The sequence below is a fragment of the Stegostoma tigrinum genome, chromosome 3, assembly GCF_030684315.1.
Source record: "Stegostoma tigrinum isolate sSteTig4 chromosome 3, sSteTig4.hap1, whole genome shotgun sequence".
Classification (NCBI taxonomy): domain Eukaryota; kingdom Metazoa; phylum Chordata; class Chondrichthyes; order Orectolobiformes; family Stegostomatidae; genus Stegostoma; species Stegostoma tigrinum.
Window position 1 is genome coordinate 17,811,937 of NC_081356.1, and position 18,978 is coordinate 17,830,914.

At 36.6% G+C, this 18,978-nt stretch overlaps 1 protein-coding gene across 5 annotated transcripts in view; it reads left to right on the forward strand.

Annotated features, from left to right (window-relative positions):
- gak (cyclin G associated kinase) overlaps nt 1-14,961 on the forward strand; it is a 118,279-nt gene extending 103,318 nt beyond the window's left edge. For all 5 annotated transcript variants that reach the window (XM_048526970.2, XM_059643646.1, XM_059643647.1 and 2 more), the window contains 6 exons: nt 3,714-3,851; nt 5,087-5,206; nt 6,395-6,628; nt 7,605-7,753; nt 11,548-11,724; nt 12,076-14,961. In XM_048526970.2, the coding sequence (XP_048382927.1) occupies nt 3,714-3,851; nt 5,087-5,206; nt 6,395-6,628; nt 7,605-7,753; nt 11,548-11,724; nt 12,076-12,177 (920 nt within the window). In that variant the 3' untranslated portion in view covers nt 12,178-14,961. The remainder of the gene's footprint in view (nt 1-3,713; nt 3,852-5,086; nt 5,207-6,394; nt 6,629-7,604; nt 7,754-11,547; nt 11,725-12,075) is intronic.
- Nucleotides 14,962-18,978: the final 4,017 nt, after the last annotated feature.

Sequence of the window (18,978 nt, forward strand, 5' to 3'; positions counted from 1 at the left end):
ATTTGGTTTACAAGTTAAAGATATCAATATTGTTAAATGAATGTTTGATTGAAGAAGGACAAATTTATTTTTAGTGGTATATAATTACTATTTAATCACCATCCTCATAGAAAATTCTGTTTGAGGTTCATTTTTGTTTATTAAACAAATTGCGAAGACAGAAGACTTTCAAATGCATTCTCATGAATAACCATTCAGTTCTTCGAGTCTATTCCACAATGCACTTAGATCACAGCCGATCTGTGCCTCAACTCCATTTAACTGCATTACCTAACACAAATAAAATCTGCTATCCTTTATGCAAACAAATGGTTCATGATTTCTCTCCTGAATATTGAAGATTATGCCGTCTTGTTTTGGATAACCCCAGCAGATGATAAAGATTTTCTGCATCTACTTTGTTGAAACATCTTATAATTTGAAATATCTTAATTAGACCACCTCATAATCATTGATACTCAATGGAACACCAGTCAGGCTCATGAGAGAAAGTTAATTTGTAATTTAAATGTTTAACAACGTTATCATCTCTAACTTCCATCTACCACACAATTCCTTTACTATAACCATTAGGCATAAAGTTTGAGTTCCTTGATATTTTAACTACTATAGTTCTTGTCACAGTCTGCTTGCTTTTCCCATTTGCTAAATACTGTATGATTCAGCCCCTTATTTCATTGATTTACTGAATTTCATAGTAAAAGGATGCTTGTTCAAAGTTTTGGGGAGGTGACCACCTAATGGTATTATTACTGGAATAGGGTTCCTAGGCTCGAATCCCACTATGGCAGATAGTGGAATTTGAATCCAACAAAAATCTGGAATTAGGAGTCTAATGAAGACCACAGAACCATTGTTGATTGTCAGAAAAACACATCTAGTTCGCTAATGTTCTTGAGGGAAGGAAACTGCCACCCTTACCTGGTCTGGCCTTTATGTGATTCCTGACCCACCACAATGTGGTTGCCCTCTAGGCAATTAGGGATGGCCAAAAAAGCTGGCATAGCCAGTGATGCCCTCATCTCATGACTGGATAAAGAAAAAAAATATGAGTAATCTTATTCATTTTCATTATTTGTAAATGTGTCTTCAGAAAAATCCGTGGAACTTCAAATACTCTTGGGTTCTTTGAGATCCGTGAAGGGAATTACGATAAATTTTAAGAGAATGTAGTCTGATGTAATGAACAGAAGGTGGGTGATGAATTTTAATGTAAGGATGCGTGAAATGATACATTTTGGAAGAAAGAAAGAGGAATGGCAATTTAAAATGAAGACCACATCTCTCAAAGGATTGCTTAAACAGAGGATCTTGTCATTGTATCCAACCACAAATTGTCAAAGCTGAAAGAGCAGATTACAGAGCTGGTTCAGAATGAATAAGGGATGCCTGGTTTTGTACCTATGTACTTAGAGTACAATACAAGAAAGTTATCAAACACTTGTTCGTCCTCAACTGCAGTGTTATATTTAATATTCGGCTGCAACAATACTAGGCTTTAATATTGCATTTTAGGAAGGACATGTACTCATTCAAAAGACTTATGAAACTGTTTCCAGGAATGGGAATGGTTTAGTGGATAGATTGTGAATCTGGGTCTGTTCTCACTGTCATAGAGCTTTACAGCTTGGAAGCAGATCCCTCAGTCCAACCTGGCCATGCCAATCAGATATCCTAAATTCATCTATCCCATTTGCCAGCATTTGGCTCATATCCCTCTAAACCCTTCCTATTCATGTACCGACCCAGATGCCTTTTAAATGTTGTAGCTAGTCCGGCTTCCACCACCCACTTTGGCAGCTCATTCCATACACACACCACCCTCTGCATGACAAAGGTGCTCCCTAGGTCCCTTCTAAATCTTCCCACTCACTTTAAATCTATGTCCTGTAGTTTTGGACTCAACCCGACTCTGGGAAAAGACCTTGTCTATTCAACCTATCCATGCCGTTCATGATCTTATAAACCTCTATAAGGTCAGCCCTCAGCCTCCAATGCTCCAGGGAAAATAGCCTCAGCCTGTTCAGCCTCTCTACAGCTCAGACCCTTCAAACCTGTCAAGATCCTTGTAAATCTTTTCTGAGCCCTTTCAAGTTTCACAACATCCTTCCTATAACACGGAGGTCAGAATTGAACACAGTTTTCCAAAAGTAACCTAACCAATATGCTGTACAGCTGCAACATGACCTCCCAAATCCTTTCCTCAGTACAGTGACTAATAAAGGGAAGCATACCAAATGCCTTTTCTATTGAAGGGACTAGGCCCAAAACGTCAGCTTTTGTGCTCCTAAGATGCTGCTTGGCCTGCTGTGTCCATCCAGTTCCACTTTGTTATCTCGGATTCTCCAGCATCTGCAGTTCCCATTATCTCTCTTACCAAATGCCGCCTTCACTTCCTTGTCTATCTGTACCTCCACTTTCAAGAATTAGAACCTGTACTCCAAGATCTCTTTGTTCAGCAACACCTTATCATCAAGTGTCAAAGAACAAAGAATATTACAGCACAGGAACAGGCCCTTTGGCTCTCCAAGCCTGCGCCGACCCAGATCCTCTATCTAAACCTGTTGTCTATTTTCCAAGGATCTGTATCCCTCTACTCCCTGCCCATTCATGTATCTGTCTAGGTACATCTTAAATGACGCTATCGTGCCCGCCTCTACCACTTCTGCTCACAACGCATTCCAGGCACCCAGCACCCTCTGTGTGAAGAACTTTCCCATATCACCCTCAAACATCTCCCTTCTCTCCTTGAAATCATGACCCCTAGTAATTGAGACCCCATTCTGGAAGAAAGCTTCTTGCTATCCACCCTCTCTATACCACTCATGATTTTGTAGACCTCACCTTACAGAAGATTTGATAATATTATTAAAAATTACGACTGGTCTGGACTGTGTGAATAGGAAGAAACTGTACACATTGCTGAATGGGTTGAGAATTGGGGAATGGTCAATAAAGATTTGCAATGAGAAATGGCAGGGATTGACATTAGCCGAGTTATTCTCTTAACGTTAGAATTGTAGAATCCCTACATTGTGGAAGTAGGTGCATCGAGTCCGTATTGACCGTCCTAAAGGCATCCCACCAGATCCTTGTAACCCTGAATTTCCCATGGCTAACCCATTCCAGGACACTATAGGGAAATTTAGTATGGCCCATCCACTTAACCTGTACATCTTTGGACTGTGAGAGGAAACTGGAGCACCTGGAGGAAGCCCACACAGACACATGGAAAAATGTGCACAATCCACACAGACAGTCACCTGAGGTTGGAATCGTACCTGGATCCCTGTGAGGCAGCAGTACCGACCGTTGAGCTACTGTGCTGTCGCATGACAAGGACATGATGGACTGAATGGCTTCATTCTGTGTCATCACCATTCTGCGATTTTATAATTATTCCTTGTTGTTCTAAGGTGTCTCAGCGAGTACAATTCCTTTGTTTTATCCCCTGACAGTTTGCAAAATCACACTTTAAAATATGTATTAAGATACCTTTTTACCTGATAAAATACAATTGAGCATTACAATTCACACCCTTTAGCTATTTAGAGTACAGTTGTAAAAATGGCATTTGTGGTCAGGGTAATTTACTGAATGTTTGATGGGTGTTTAGCGTGTAAAAGATTGTACTGCTTATAGTTATGAGTATTTTAATGATTCTGAGAAATTGTTTGGATTAATACAAGTTCACACATTATGCTTTCTTATAGGAAATGTAACACCTGAACTATCAAAAGTGTCATCATCTGCCAGTCAACCAGACCTGATGAGCGGCTGGAATGCATGGCCTTCCAGCAGCACAGTTCCTCAAACGAATAACAAGACAGCATTTGGAGCTACAGTGCAAAGTAACACATGCATGTTTTGATTTATGCTTTTTAGTAGAACTGTTGCATCTTGAATATCATGTGCTTCTACTTTGAAAAGAACAGACCGTGAGATGTGTTTGGAAAATGCATAACTTGGGAATTTAAACCTAATTTTTAGAGTTTTCATCTTTGGTTAAAAGGTTGATACTTGACCATGAAACACTGGATTGAATAGAAAAAACTACCTGAAACCACTGATCATGAAACTGACTCAAATATCCAGTCATATTGAGGCTAAATACATGCCACCAGTTTTGGGAATATTACAAAAAAAAGTAGTAATTGCGTTTTATAAATTGGGTAAAGAGGTTTTTGCTGTATTTTGTATTGAATATGTTCATGACTGCCTTATTTTAATGACTGCTAATTGTAGTCTCGACTGCAAATGAAAAGTTTTGTTACATGGACCCTATCAAACATTTTCATAATCTTTTAGACGTCTATTAGGTCACACCTCTGTTTTTACTTTTTCTGAGTAAAGAGCCTTTCACACGTTCAGGATGTTCCAAAATGCTTTATACCCACTTTACTACTTTTAAAATGTAGTCACTCTAGTCAATGTGCAAGTCAATCTGGACACTGTAATGACCAACAAATGGTGACAAAAAAAGTACCAGACAACCATTTTAGTGATTTTAGCTGGAGGATAAATGTTGGCTGGGATATTTATAGAATTCCATCTCCTGTTCAAATGGTGTAATGAGATTGTTTATGTCTATCTGAGAGGCTAGATAGAATCTTTGTTTAATATTTCATCTCAAAAACAGAATATGTAAATATGTAGCCAGTTTGCCAGAGTGACGGAGATAGGTAGGAAACCACTCTCTTAGCTGTTTTGAATAAGTAATGGAATATTGAAATAGGCATCAAACTTAATGCACTCTGGTGTATTGACTATTCACTTTTATGAGTTACAGATATAGATATACGTTCATCTGCCTATTTATAGACTGTGGTGTAAATAGAAATGCCATTTATAAAATTCTACTTCTTCAAAAAAAGCCTTTTTCGCTGATATGGTGATTTAACATTGTTCTTATGTTGTCCATCAAGATAATTTTGATTAAACAAATATGTGGTGTATTCCACAAGGTCTGAGTTTTGCCTGACTAGATAATGTAATATAACTTGCACCATTACTCTTGCACTTCTCTGTTACATGGCTACTGGATTGTAACTCGAAGGTGACTCATGTTGGATTGTTTCTAACATAGGCTCAACATTTACTTCAGCATCTGGTGCTGCCTCTGGTCCTGCTTCGAATGTATCATTTAGTCATTCAAAGTCCTTTGATCCATTTGCTGATATTGGTAACCTTGGTTCCAGTTTACCAGGTAATATTCCAGAACCATTAATACTTAATCTACAGATCCAGTTACTAAAATAATTGTCATTGCCTTTGGGGGCTTGCACATTTATTCATTTATGGTTGACAAGCTGCATGTGTCATAAGACCCTTGCACTGCAAACATTAATGAGATTGATCTGTTTAAAGTATGTTCACAGATTTAATTCTTCAACCCCTTGTTTATGCTTCGTAGAAGTGTCCATTACTCTTCAACTAATTCCATCAACGTATCCTGCTACTACTTCCTCACTCATGTTTATTTAACTTGCCACTACTTGACGTAATAGGTTCCACATTCTAATCACTCCTTGGGTAAAGAGGTTTTTGCCATATTTTGTATTGAATATGTTCATAGATTTTTTAGCAACTGCTAGTCGTAGCCTCCACTGCAAATGAGAAGTTTTATTTACGCTGAGCCTATCAAACATTTTCAAAATCTTTTACGCCTTCCTTAGGTCACGCCTCTGTTTTTACTTTTTCTGAGAAAAAGGGCCTTATTTTCATTTTTCTGATTTCTTTTCTGTGTTTCATTTTACCTGATCTTCTCTGCTCTGCCATCTTCTTGTAAATCTTCTTTGCAACTCTCCAGTGTTTCTGCATCCTTATAGTTTGGAGACAAAGTAAAACAAAGTTCTGTATAGGTTTATAATAACTTAGCTGCAATTTAATTATATCGCTCTCGAAATGAACTACAGGGTTTTTTTTCAGAGCTTTACATGATTTGTTCATCGATGTGCCTTTTGGTCTTTGTACCATTTAAGTCAATTAATTTTCTCCAGGATTATTCCTTTTTCTTCCTATCAAAATACTTCACAGTTATCCACTTTGAACTTTGTGAGTTAAACACATCTCTGACAACATAACAATGTCTTCCTGTATAATCTTGCAGTCTTCCATGGTATTGATTGTCACGTGCCCCCACCCTCACCCCCTCCACGCACATACTTTGTGTCAGTAGCAAATTTTGATATTGTTCCCTGAGTGTAAACTATTTATATAAATAACAAAGTAAATCTCGGTACCAATCCTACATTTTCTGAAACATAATATGCATGTTTGGAATGTTATTTAATAAATCTGCTGTATGTCATATGAGGACAAAACTTGGATAAATAATATAACCTTTGTAGTTGATTTGTCTTTATAATAATGATTGTTCTTGATGCTTCTACAGGTTCCTTGAGTGGAGGATTTACAGCTGGAGGAACACTGCCTCAGAAACCTGCACAGCCAGCAATGGGCAGTAGTTCCTCTCAGTCTGGCAGAACTCTGGGCAGCAATACTACTTCACAGCAGCAATCAAAGGCACATCCACCTAGGCCAGCAGCCCAGACTAAACCCAACTACAATTTGAATTTCAGCGTCATTGGTAGACGGGAGGAACGAGGCATCCGAGGGCCTGGATTTGGTACTTTTTCTTCTGTTTTATATTTCAACTGTTTGTTTTCAGAAGATACTTTTACAAACAGTAGCTTTTTAAGAAGGCAGAGCAAACTATTTTTAAAGTACATAGATTTACAAAGGAATTCAAAATCGGAAGCTAACCATTTGACGAACCTACTTCAGATTTTTGCTTATCCTCCAGTCCAGCACGAGAGGGAGAGAAATTTGCTTTGTTTGGCGGAATTTCAACATTTGCATCATCAACCTTTGCCCTTTTATTTGCCCTCATCTGGCCCTTGGGATGGAGGAGCTGCTGGGAAGACCAGCATTCACTACTAATTCCTAATTGCCCTCGAGTAGGTAGTTGTCGGTTAACATTAGACCATATTGAACAATTAAACAAAGAAAACTAATGTTTTGACCCACTTGAAATTTACATATTTGAAATAGCTCAAAAGTATTTGCATTTCATGACAGATCATAAATGTACCTCAAATTGCATGATTCCTTATGACAAGAAAAACACTGACTAGTCCTAACCGCATATTTTTTTTCAATCCCATACACCTTCCCTTCTTTTTCCTTAAACCACCATCAAATCTCTTCTTCAGTTTTGACATTTTTCATGGCTCAATGACTAATTCCACATTGCATGCTATTCACAACCCTTTATGTTGAGGAATGTTTCTCTCTGAAATTTCACACTTTTAATCTTAAATATATGCCCTCATGTGAAGTCACCTCTTTGAAGTCTCAAGCTAACTTCTCCCCCACTTCCTGTTTTTAAACAACTCTATCTAACCACCCTGTAATTTTGCAGCAGCAGATTACTGCAGATGCTAGAATTTGTACTGAAAACAAAAAGTACAGGAAATCACAGTGGGTTAGGTAGCATCCACTGTTCTAATGATAACTGCTTCAATGATTAGCATCATTTACTGCAAGGAACTGTTCGTAGTCCAATCCTATTATTGAATTGATTTTTTTCTTGCCTCCTGCAGGACCAAAACCAAAAGTTTCTGTAAACGACTTTCAGGATCTATTGTCTGAGCAAGGATTTTCTAGCACAACGGACAGAAAAGAACCTAAGACTATTGCAGAATTACGAAGAGAAGAACTAACTAAAGAAATGGATCCTCTAAAACTGAAGGTTTGAAGAATATATACATGTTGAACAGATCTTAAGACTATAAGAACTAGGAGCAGGAATAGGCAGTTCAGCTCCTCAAGCCAGCTGTGCCATTTGATATGATAATGGCTGATCTTATTTTGGCCTTACTCCCCTTTCCTGCCCACTTTCTATAACCTTTCAACCCACTTCTAATTAAAAATCTGTTGACCTCCTCCTTAAATTTACTCAATGACCCAGCATTCACTGAGTCTGGGGTAGTGAATTCTACAGATCCATGACCCTTTGAGAGAAGTAATTTCTCCATATCTCTGTTTTAAATCTGCTACACCTTATAATAAGACTATGACCTCTCATTCTAGATTGCCCCATGTCTATTTTGTCAATCTTGTTTAGCATCGTATGCACTTCAATTGGATCTCTTCCTATTCTTCGAAACTCCTGAGAGTATAGGCCTAAACTGCTGAATCTCTTTTCACAGACAAACTTCTCATCTCTGGAATCCATCTCATGAACCTCCTCTAAACTGCCTTTAATATCAATTATTATCTATTCCCAATTAAAATTGTCCCCAGTACTTCAATTACAGTCACTAATGCCTCGAACAGTTGTAGTAACATCTTCCTAGTTTTGTACTCGATTCCTTCAGCATTAATATCAAAATTCCATTTGTTTTCCTTATTACCTGCTATACCTGCATACTACTTTTCTGTGAGTGATGCTCGGGGATACTTGGATCCCTCTGCACCAAAGCATTCCGAAGTTTCTCTCCATTTGTATAATGTTATCTTTCTATTTCTTTGACCAAAATGGATAACCTCATACTTATCCATGTTAAACTTCATCTGCCAAATTTTGGCCCATTCACCTATCCAAATACTTTGGAAATTTCTTATTTCTTCATTGCAGTGAATGTTCCCACTTATTTTAGTGTCATCTGCAAAAATGGCTATAGCACTTTGTATCTTGTTTTTCTGCACTCCTTTATTTTGTATCTTGCAGTACAGAATTAACTCTCCATTTGGTATGGAGTTGATGCCCTTAAGTTTACAAATATAAGGAGAATATCGCTTTTAACTAAAATTGGCTCAGACCTTGCCTGAGTTCATGGTGAATTTGCTGTGTCCCTATTTCACTCCAAATTTGTGACGTGGTTTTAACCAATCATTATAGTGTCAAGAAGTGGTGAGAAGATTTTCTTTTAAATAGTAAGTTATGTTCCGGATTCATAAGACCAATTTCTTGCACGTTAGACGTGAAAATTTAATTTCATTTATTTTAAATTAATCTGGAATGAAGAGCAAAATCTCAATATTTAGTATCACGAATCTGCTGAATTTTTGTAAGAACCCAACTGGTTCACTGACATCTTTTATGGAAAGAAACATGTGACTTCAAATCCACAGAAACATGTTTGATTCTTAATGGCCCTGTGAATTGGCTGAGGAAACCACTCAATATGTTTCGGTCTGCTCCAGGAAAGTTTAATGGATATAAAACTGGATAGATTACATGGCTCAATCTAGGCACTGGATAGTACAAAGGTGCACTATGCCCAGTAGACCCTGCATGGTCCTGCTCACTAACATCTGGGGTGATGTGCGAAAGCTGGCTGACATAATTATATTGAATAATGCTCGACAGCTCGTGTCCTAGACTCTTGTGTCACCATCTCTAACTATGCTCTGTACCAGCAGCAGGACATATTAGAGACGTTGGTATGGTGCCCAAAGGTTGGGAGAGAATGCTCCTGTTTGTTATCAATTAAACTTGACCCCATGAAGATTCAATGGCATCAGGTTAAACCTTCTACTAAGTATTGTACACTGCTGTTCTTCAGTTGATGAATCAGTACTCCTCCATTTTGAACAAAGTAATTCTACATTGTGAATTTCAATGTCCTTCACCAAGAGTGGCTCAGTAGTACCACAACTGATTAAGTCGCCCATATACTGAAGCACAATATCTGCCACACTTAGCCTTCAGCAGGTGATGAGAGAATCAACATCCATCTGTCTATGCTGGTATTGGTAAGAGTTACTACACAGTCTTCCTAGAGACAAAGTCCTTTCTTTACACTTGAACATGCCCTTCATTTTACTGTATTATGTGTCAATACCACAGTGCCAAATAGGTAAGTTATAGAACAGGTTTGTTGCCCAGTTACCTCCCTTGATGACAATTGTTGGCTCAGCACAAAGAAGACAAGAGTCAAGTCTGTACTAACTAACCATTACCTTTATTAGTTTAGTTAAAAGAAACATACAGTTCATACCACTTGGTTAGGAAACGGTTAACAGCAGACATGCAATTCATACAAGGCTAAAATCCAGCGTGTGCCCACTAAGCTGATGTTCCTAGAACAGTGAAGAAAAATAAAAGCTAATACCCGAGGATAGAAGCTCACAAAGGCCAGATATTTTTCTCCCAAGTCTTGGGGTCCTCTCTGCATTTCCAAGTGTGGGTTCTACACTTTGCGAAAATTGCTGTCCAGAGTTTTCACTGATAGCACACTGAAATCCATCATTTTTATTTTTATCCTTATCTTTTTGAACGGTGGTGTCTTGTTCTTATTGGCTGTCAGCTCATCTGATAGTGGTGTCTTTCCACTGTAGGTTCATTCCAAGTATTACCTTGTTACTCTTCCACTAAATAAGGATTTCCCCCTTATGTTATCCCTCAGAGCTGAACTAACTCAAACCAGCCAAACAAGCCAGCAGTTAGAGCTTGGGTAACTTCAGTTCACAGCTACTGCCTTTATGTGTGAGCAGCCTCTAACCGACAGATTAAGCAACTCAAACATGGCATCTGTGCTGCTCTCTGGACCATCATCTACAGAATTGTATTCAAACACAGTCTCTAACCTCGTAGCCTGACATATTCCCCCACTTTGTAATTTCCAGCAAGCCATGTAAACAGCCCCGGTTCAATGAGAAGTGAGTCCATCAGGAACAATGCCAGCATACTTAAAATGGAGGTGCCAGTCTGGACAAGCTGCAACACAGTATCACATTAATGTTTAACAGTGTAAGCAGTTTTCTAAGGACAGAGCTACGTGATTCCACAGCTAATGAATGACCTGACAGTTGTGTGGTCCTGCCACATCCAGTTATGGAAACCAGCAGTCAATTAATCAACCAAAAGGAGAAAGAGGCTTCAATATTTTTTTAAATTGTTAAACATGATAGTAGCTTAAAGGAGATTGTGAAGAGAGATTGATTTATTGACGAGTTATTTCCAACTGGAATTGGTAAATTCTTCTTCAGTCCCAGTTCTTCAGTTGTACCTGATGCATAAAATGCACAATATTTTCAAATTCATCATGACTCAATTTGATTGATTGGCATTTTCATTTAGCAGTTGTCAGTGCTTTTAGAAAGTGCAGTGTCAAGGTAGTGAGAAATGTTGTGATTATGCTGATGTTCTGGACTTTGTTACATCATTTTATCAAAGCTTCCTTACAGTCAATGAAATTTATAATGAAACAAGTGTGTAACTTCAGGGTAAAGGGAAACTCACTAGGAGCAGGAATTTGCCATTGATCCATTGAGGTTTTTCTACTGTTCAATTATGCACTTTTAATTCCCTTTACTCGTCTTTGATCCATATCCCATATCCCTACGCTAGTATGAAGATTTTTAAGCATTACCTACCAAGGTTTTAATATAGGTCATGTTTTTTTTCAGATGCCTGGTGTCCTTCCACTGCTATGTGATATTTTTAACTAACATATCAAAGACTGAGATGGTATGTAATTGTTTGCAAATCTCTTGTTAATTATTAGGTTACGTATTAAAATTTTGATTCTTTGCCAGATCCTTGATTGGATTGAAGGAAAAGAGAGAAATATAAGGGCTTTATTGTCAACTCTACACACAGTATTGTGGGAAGGTGAAACTAAATGGAAACCTGTGAGCATGGCAGACATTGTGCACCCAGACCAAGTGAAGAAGGTCTATCGGAAAGCTATACTTGTAGTCCACCCAGACAAGGTAAGGCCAACAAAATGGCATTGTCAGACAATACAATTTAGTAAATTTAAAAATCTGGGAACTAATTAATTAACATTGTGAAATGTAATGAGTACTTTTAAGAAGTTTGAAAGGAAATCGAATACTATTGTTGAATTTAACTTAATCTTTGCTTTTTTACATCAGTGGGATAAAGTAGAGTTAAGTTAGATAAATGATTACTAAAACTTTGTGGAACTCATCGCAGCAGTTTTAATGAGCCAAGTTCTGCCTGTAATGTAATTTGCTTCTGAAATTCTAAACTCACAATGAAATAGAGCACACCGTAGCTGCTGTGAACTGGACACTAAACTTTTTTTTCCTTAAATTAAGGCTACAGGTGAACCCTATGAACAGTATGCCAAGATGATCTTCATGGAACTGAATGATGCTTGGTCAGAATTTGAAAACCAGGGATCAAGGGCACTCTTTTGAATCATCAGACTTCTGAATATAATTGACAAGGCTACTCCAAGTGCTATGATGGTGTGTTTTTAACTTCTATTGGAACAGCCACTGCAGAAGATATTCATATCTTCAGTTCTCTTAAAATTTCATCTTCATGAACTGCAGAGTTGTAGTTTAAAATCTGTGGAGTTCTTCCTACAGACATTTGATTGATGTCCTTCCTACATCAATAAGACAATCTTTTTCTGCTGCAGGATGATGACTGTCCTTAATTAAAAACCACATTTATATCTTTAAAATCATTGCAGTGATATTTTCTTGAAATGTGTTTGAAAATCTAATCTGTTTTGACAGAGAACGTAAACTACTAGGTGTAAATGTTGGAAGAGGATTCAAAGGAAGAATTTTGTATTAAGATATTCTAAAAATGTATAGTGATAGGCTTATTAAATTTAATGAACATATTCAACAATTCCTTACCTTCAAAAGTTGGAGTTGAAGCATTCCTTGGCATGTTCAGCCCACCTGGCCATCTTCTGTAGTCTTTGTTCAAGTTTGCTATATTTTGTTTGTAATTTTATCATGGCCGTCTTTTATTGATTTCAATTTAATCAAAAGATTAATGGTCAGAAGTGATTTTGTTTTGTTCACCCATATAGACTATGCATGACTCTCTGAAACTTGGAATTCCCTTCAACAACCTCTAGCTTTTTCATTTTTACGTTGATTTCTGTAATAATGTAAATTTAGTGTTCATGAGTATGTATTATGTGCTGTGAATTAGGGCGTTGACCTACTTTGAAGCATTATGTTCCTGTTTTAGATTTCAGTGACTATTGTACATGGTTGTGCACCATGATTTAAGGTTTAACATGTCACTGTTACAGTCTTGACATGTGAGTCTTTAAGTGTCAGCTAACACCTAGGAGAAATAATTTGTAATAACTTAAGTGAAGTAAATGTTAATTACTTTTTCCTTGTAAAAATTTAAAGTGTTTGCACTTTACACTGAAGCCACTGTTTGGTTGACTATCCACTTCCAAAATGTAGAATTTAGAAAACTTTTCCTTTGTTATGTGCATAAAAAAGAAACTTTACTGATATACTTTCCGTTCAAAAGCCCTGTTTTACATGGTCTTTGTTTGTCCAGAATTAACTAAGAATTCCTTTTCTTCTAAAGAAATAAATGCATGAACGGTGGGATTGTTCAGAATTGATAGAATTCTAATATCAAAGTCCATTCTCTCCCAATGCTATTTGATTTAGAGAGTGTGATTTAATTCATTCACAGGTAACTAATTTCTATGCATTGAATTTGACTTGTCCTAGAAATGACACAATTTGACAGAAATCTGGTTTGCAAATTTAGATTAACTAAACAAATGTTTCTTGTTAAGAAAGGCTTACTAACGCAGCCAACTTATCAAAAAATGAAACATCATTTGCTTGACTGTTGGGTGGTGAAGGAAGACAGTGAATCTGTATTACAAGCATTTAGAAATATTCCGTATTAAAATCTGGCCATATAATGTGGTATTCTTAAGGTTCCATCAGTATTTTAAAGGTAGCTTTAATTTTTTTTACTTCTCTGCTCCTTTTTGTTCCCTCCATGTGACATACTTCAGGCAGGACTGTGAAAAGACATAAGTCTGAATTGTTCGCTCCTGCTAACAGTGCCGTGAGTGTTCTAAAGTTTGTTTACTAGATGATTCTTTTAAAAAGTCTGGAGAGCAACTTTTAATGCTGCGAGAGTCTTTGTTCAGCAAACTGTTTAACATCCATCAAAATTGAATTTAAAGTATCAACTCAGCTGAGAATTCACATCCATGTGTTCAGTGTGGGACCAGAGATCCTGCTAACTAGAGCTTACACACGCAGCTTGAGATTGCACAGTATTTAACAAAAACAAAATAACATTTTTGATATCATTGTGAGGTTAACCTGAAGAAAAGTTAAATGCCATGTGCAAATTCTGCCATGTTTACCAAGTAACCTTTTTGCTTGAAGATTACAATGATCAAAGATAATGATGCGGCTTGTAAAATAGATTCACAACTGAACTGTTTACGTGTGTAATGAACATTACTATTGAAGTTGAAACATACACTTACGGCACCTGTGTTTTGGTATTCAAAATATAAGGGCTGAAAAGCTTGCTGAGAAAGTACATGTCAAGTCATAAGGATCTTGATTTTTCTTTGCATATTTGTATATCTTGGCAGGTAGTTGCTTAATGAAGGATGCGTTGTGTAATTTTACCTGGGAACACGTAGTTGAAATAGCAAGTGATGCATATTAGGAATTTTGTATTACTGATGAGACACTCCTAAAATGGCAGGTGAGAAATTGGGCATTACAGCGATTTAAGGCTTTCGGAATAATAAATTCCACGTGTAAAATGAGATACATTTTCCTCTTCTATTGACCATAACTTATAGAAAATAATGATTTGGTTGCACAACTACTTTTAAATCTAACATAGTCTTAATTTGTGTGATTCTTCTGGGATATATTGAAGGGACTTGCAGAAAATATTCTTATTTTGGACAACTATCTGAAAATATGTTACACGTTGCATTTTTTAAATATGAAAATATTGTATTATCTATAGATTGTACAACATATATGTATATATAGAAGGAAGTAAATTGAAACCCCAGACATTGGAAACAGGGATCCATGTAATAAATACAATATAGAATCTGTTGATTTAGTCATATACATCTCTGACTGGAAATATGAGTATCTGATCTGTGAATTGCATTTATGGCTAATAAAACAGATTAATTTACTTAGTAGTTCATAACCCTACTTCCTCCAGTCTGTCTCAGTTATTTTGTGTCAGATATGATTTTCCTATTCATGTATTGAAAACATGATTTAAACTTCTTTTTTTCCCCTAATGTCAAATCTTATCAAGGAATGATCAGTTGAATTATTTGAAAGAATGAATTAACTGTGTTGGTAACTTACTCTAAATAATATATCTGTGTTCTGGATTCTCATTTCGAGGAATGGTTAGTTACAGAGGTGTTTTGCAAAAATATTTTGCAGCGCTTAGATTTCTCTTACGTGAAACAGTGGTTGTAATGGTCTAACAAGGGTGGGAAGGAACACTGTGAGATTTACTCTTGCACAGAAACAACTATTTAGCAGTATATTCTTGCAGATCAGGCAGTAGGCTATTCTAGACCTGGTAATGTGCAACAAGTCAGGATTAATCAATAACTTCATTATAACACTGTCTAGGCAACAGCAAACTTAGCATGATAAGAGTAGTGACTTAAACACAAACAAAGGTTAATATAAGGGCATGAAGCAGAGTTGGCTAAAGTGGATTGGGAAACTAGATTAAAAGTTAAAATATTTGAGATGCAATGCAAGACTTTTAAGGTATTTAACAGCTCAGCAAAGATATATCCCAGTGATCAGTCTCTGTGAAAAAGCAAGATGCTTTGAGAAAAGCCTTTCAAACAAGGCTTAATAAGAAAGTGGGCTTAGTGTGAAATTGAAAGAAACACAACACAAATCTGTGAAGATTCAGAAGATTGGACACATTTTTTTAATAGAACCAGCAAATAATGCTAAAATATATCATAAACAAGGAGAGAGTATGAAAGAGAGCCAAAATATAACTAAGATAGTGAGACAAGTATAATACAACATCGAGACACATAATACAAGCATCTAAATAGAAGAATAACTCGAGTGTTTACTTTCTGTTTAGTGTTGGGGAATTAATAATGAAAGGGCAGAAAATGGTAGAAGTGTTGACAGATATTTTCTGTCATTTTACAGTTACAAATATACAACTGCCCAATGATATTTGAAAAGCAAGAAATGAACAAGAAAGAGGAACTGAAAACAACCATCATCACTGGGGGGCAAGGGTACTAGGAAACCTGTTCAATTTTAATACTCCATGACCTGATGGCTTGCATCCGAGAGGTTGCTGTAGTGATAACAGATATACTGGTTATAATCTTTCAAAATTCCTTGGCTTCTGGAATACGCCCAATGGATTTGAAAATAACCAAATAAAACACTGTTATTCATGAAAGGGCGCTACAGAAGGCATGACACTATAAATTGCTAGGATCCATAATTAAGGAAGTTATAGAGAATACTTAGAAAATCACAACTGAGTCAGGCAGAGTCAACATGGTTGCTGGGTCCTTGCCTAGTTACAGTCTGTATCAATGACTGGAATGATGGAACCAAATGTATAATGGCTAAATTTGTTGGTGATACTCTGATAGATAGTAATTCGGTTTATTGCAGCCTTGCAGGGCCTTGGTGAAAGCACATCTGGAGTACCACATTCAGTTTTGGTATTTCAATTTGTAAAATAAATTGAAATAATAGTTAAAAGCCATTCCAAAAAACTCCACTCAATTAATTATTGGGATAAATGGCTTATCTTTTGAAGAAAGGTTGAACAGGTTGGGCCTATATCCAGTGGAGTTGATCTTATTGAAACAGAAGATTTGAAGGGACTTGAAAGGTTAAATACCAGAGGCTATTTTCTGTTGTCGTGGGGAAGAGAACATGGTTTAGGACTGAGATAGTAGGAACTGCAGATGCTGGAGAATCTGGAGAAATTTCTGAAGAATGGTCTAGGCCTGAAATGTCAGCCTTCTTGCTCCTCTGATGCTGCTTGGCCTGCTGTGTTCATCCAGCTCTACACCTTGTTATCACAGTTTAAGACTGATTTGTTTTTTACTCAGTGAGTCATTTATTTAATTCGTTACTACAAAAAGCAGTGGAGGCTGTATCATTGAATTTATTCAAAGCTGAGTGGTTTGATAGTGAATGATATTGGAGCAGATACAGCTGGAACATTGGGCACAATCAGACATGAGCTAATTAGATGGCGGAGCAGGATCAACCGAATGTTCTGCTCCTATTCTTGTGTACTAATTACCCAACATCATCCACAGTGAAGTTAAGAAATGAACAATCATTCGAAACAGAATAATGTGCAGGGCATTGTTTGTGGCAGAGATTTATATTCATGTTGCTGTGAAATAATTTGCCAATTTAAAAGCTGCTTAATTTTCTTTCTTCTGCTGGATCTAGCATAAATCTGTGGAGGGGATAATGTGGGAAAGTATCACTTATTTCTTTCTTACTACTTATTACTGAGGTGATTGACCACTGCTTGTACCATTGTGAAAAATGACAACAGTGATGCAATTTACATTTTTGCATACATGCTTGTGTGGAGGAATAGTTAGCTTCATTGATAACACTCTTAGCAGAGTAATAGTTGTGAGTTCATGATTCATAATGAACTTGGATTTATAAACTTGTTGGCTGCTTTGTCTGTTACTAATAAACCTGTGCACCATCAAAGGTATCAGCTATTATGTGGATATTAAACTTGAGATCCTGTCTTAAGTGGATTAAAGTATCCCAGAATTCTAAACCACAAATTGTAGGGAGTTCTCACAATGAAAAATCATCATTCATCTGTGAATTGAAATTAAAATATTATTATTTCATCCTGTTGTTTATGCAGACTTTGTGAATATAATTTCACAGTTGGTTTTCCTGTATTTCAATAAAAATTGTATTTTGAAAATAATCCACTCAGTATGGAGCACTTTGGTATGCCCTGAAGATAAAAAAGCATGATAGATTCAACCTCATTCTTTACTGGGAACTTCCACTGGTGTTAATTTTTTGAGAAACTCCTATTTGCCATAGCAGAAAGCCAGTTTTTGAGATAAATATATTTAAAATAATTGGTTGAATGATTTTCGAGTTGAGAATGTTTTTCATTCACTGTGGTGAAGGTCTGGAAATCACCACCTCAAAGGATGGTACAGGAAGCAATCCTCACTATAGTTAACATAATTATTTTAGATGCATGTAAAGTACTATAATATACAAATCAACAGATCATGCCTGGAATGCAGGATCAGGCCAAATAGATAACTTTTGTCTGGCACTTAGGATAGGCTGAATGGCTTCCTTCTATGCTGCGAATTAATGTGATAATTCAGTGGGATGTTAGATTCTCCATTGCTGACAATGTTTGACAGAGATCCATAGATTTCTGGATAATATGAATATGGTGATAATGCAGTGAATAGAGAGAATATTCACAATTATACAAAATATTGGAGCAGCTACAAGGGAAGACTGTCCTACCGCTCTGACGTTTATGTTCTTGTTAGTTTAAATTGATGTGGAATTGAAATACAGATCTGTATAACAACAGGTTTTGAGACTAATTCTTGAACTTCAAAATGGCCCCTGAAATTCTCAAATTTGAAAAGATGGAGAGTGAAATAACTAAGAGTAGAAAGTGAAAAAAAAAGTATCTTATAAATGTGAATTAATATTTTACAGCAATCATAATAATTAAGTTACATCCAATGTGTTTAATTCAATTTCAATGGCATTTCTCATTAGGTGAACTCAATTTTTAGATAATAGATTTAAAGGTGATGTATGTTCGGACCACGGTGTGAAGATTTAATTCTGCCTCTCTTTTAGACATACAGTCTGATCTAATTTTATAAAATAATAAAACTTATGACAGTTCAGGATGCAGAAAGACCATTTTTACCAAAAGGCATTTCTCTATATGCCAGAGGTTGGCGATTGCAAAACAAGATGCATGTATCACCATTGCACACAGGGTGTAATTACAAATTTTCATGGTAACTGCGACTACAAAATATGGATATAGGAAAGGTGATATTTCGGCATACTAAAAAGAAAATTAGAATACATGAGTTTGGTCGTGTATAAGATTATTCATGAGTGTGTATTTATATGTAGCCTAAGGCTACACACTGCATTGAAATCTCAAATGTC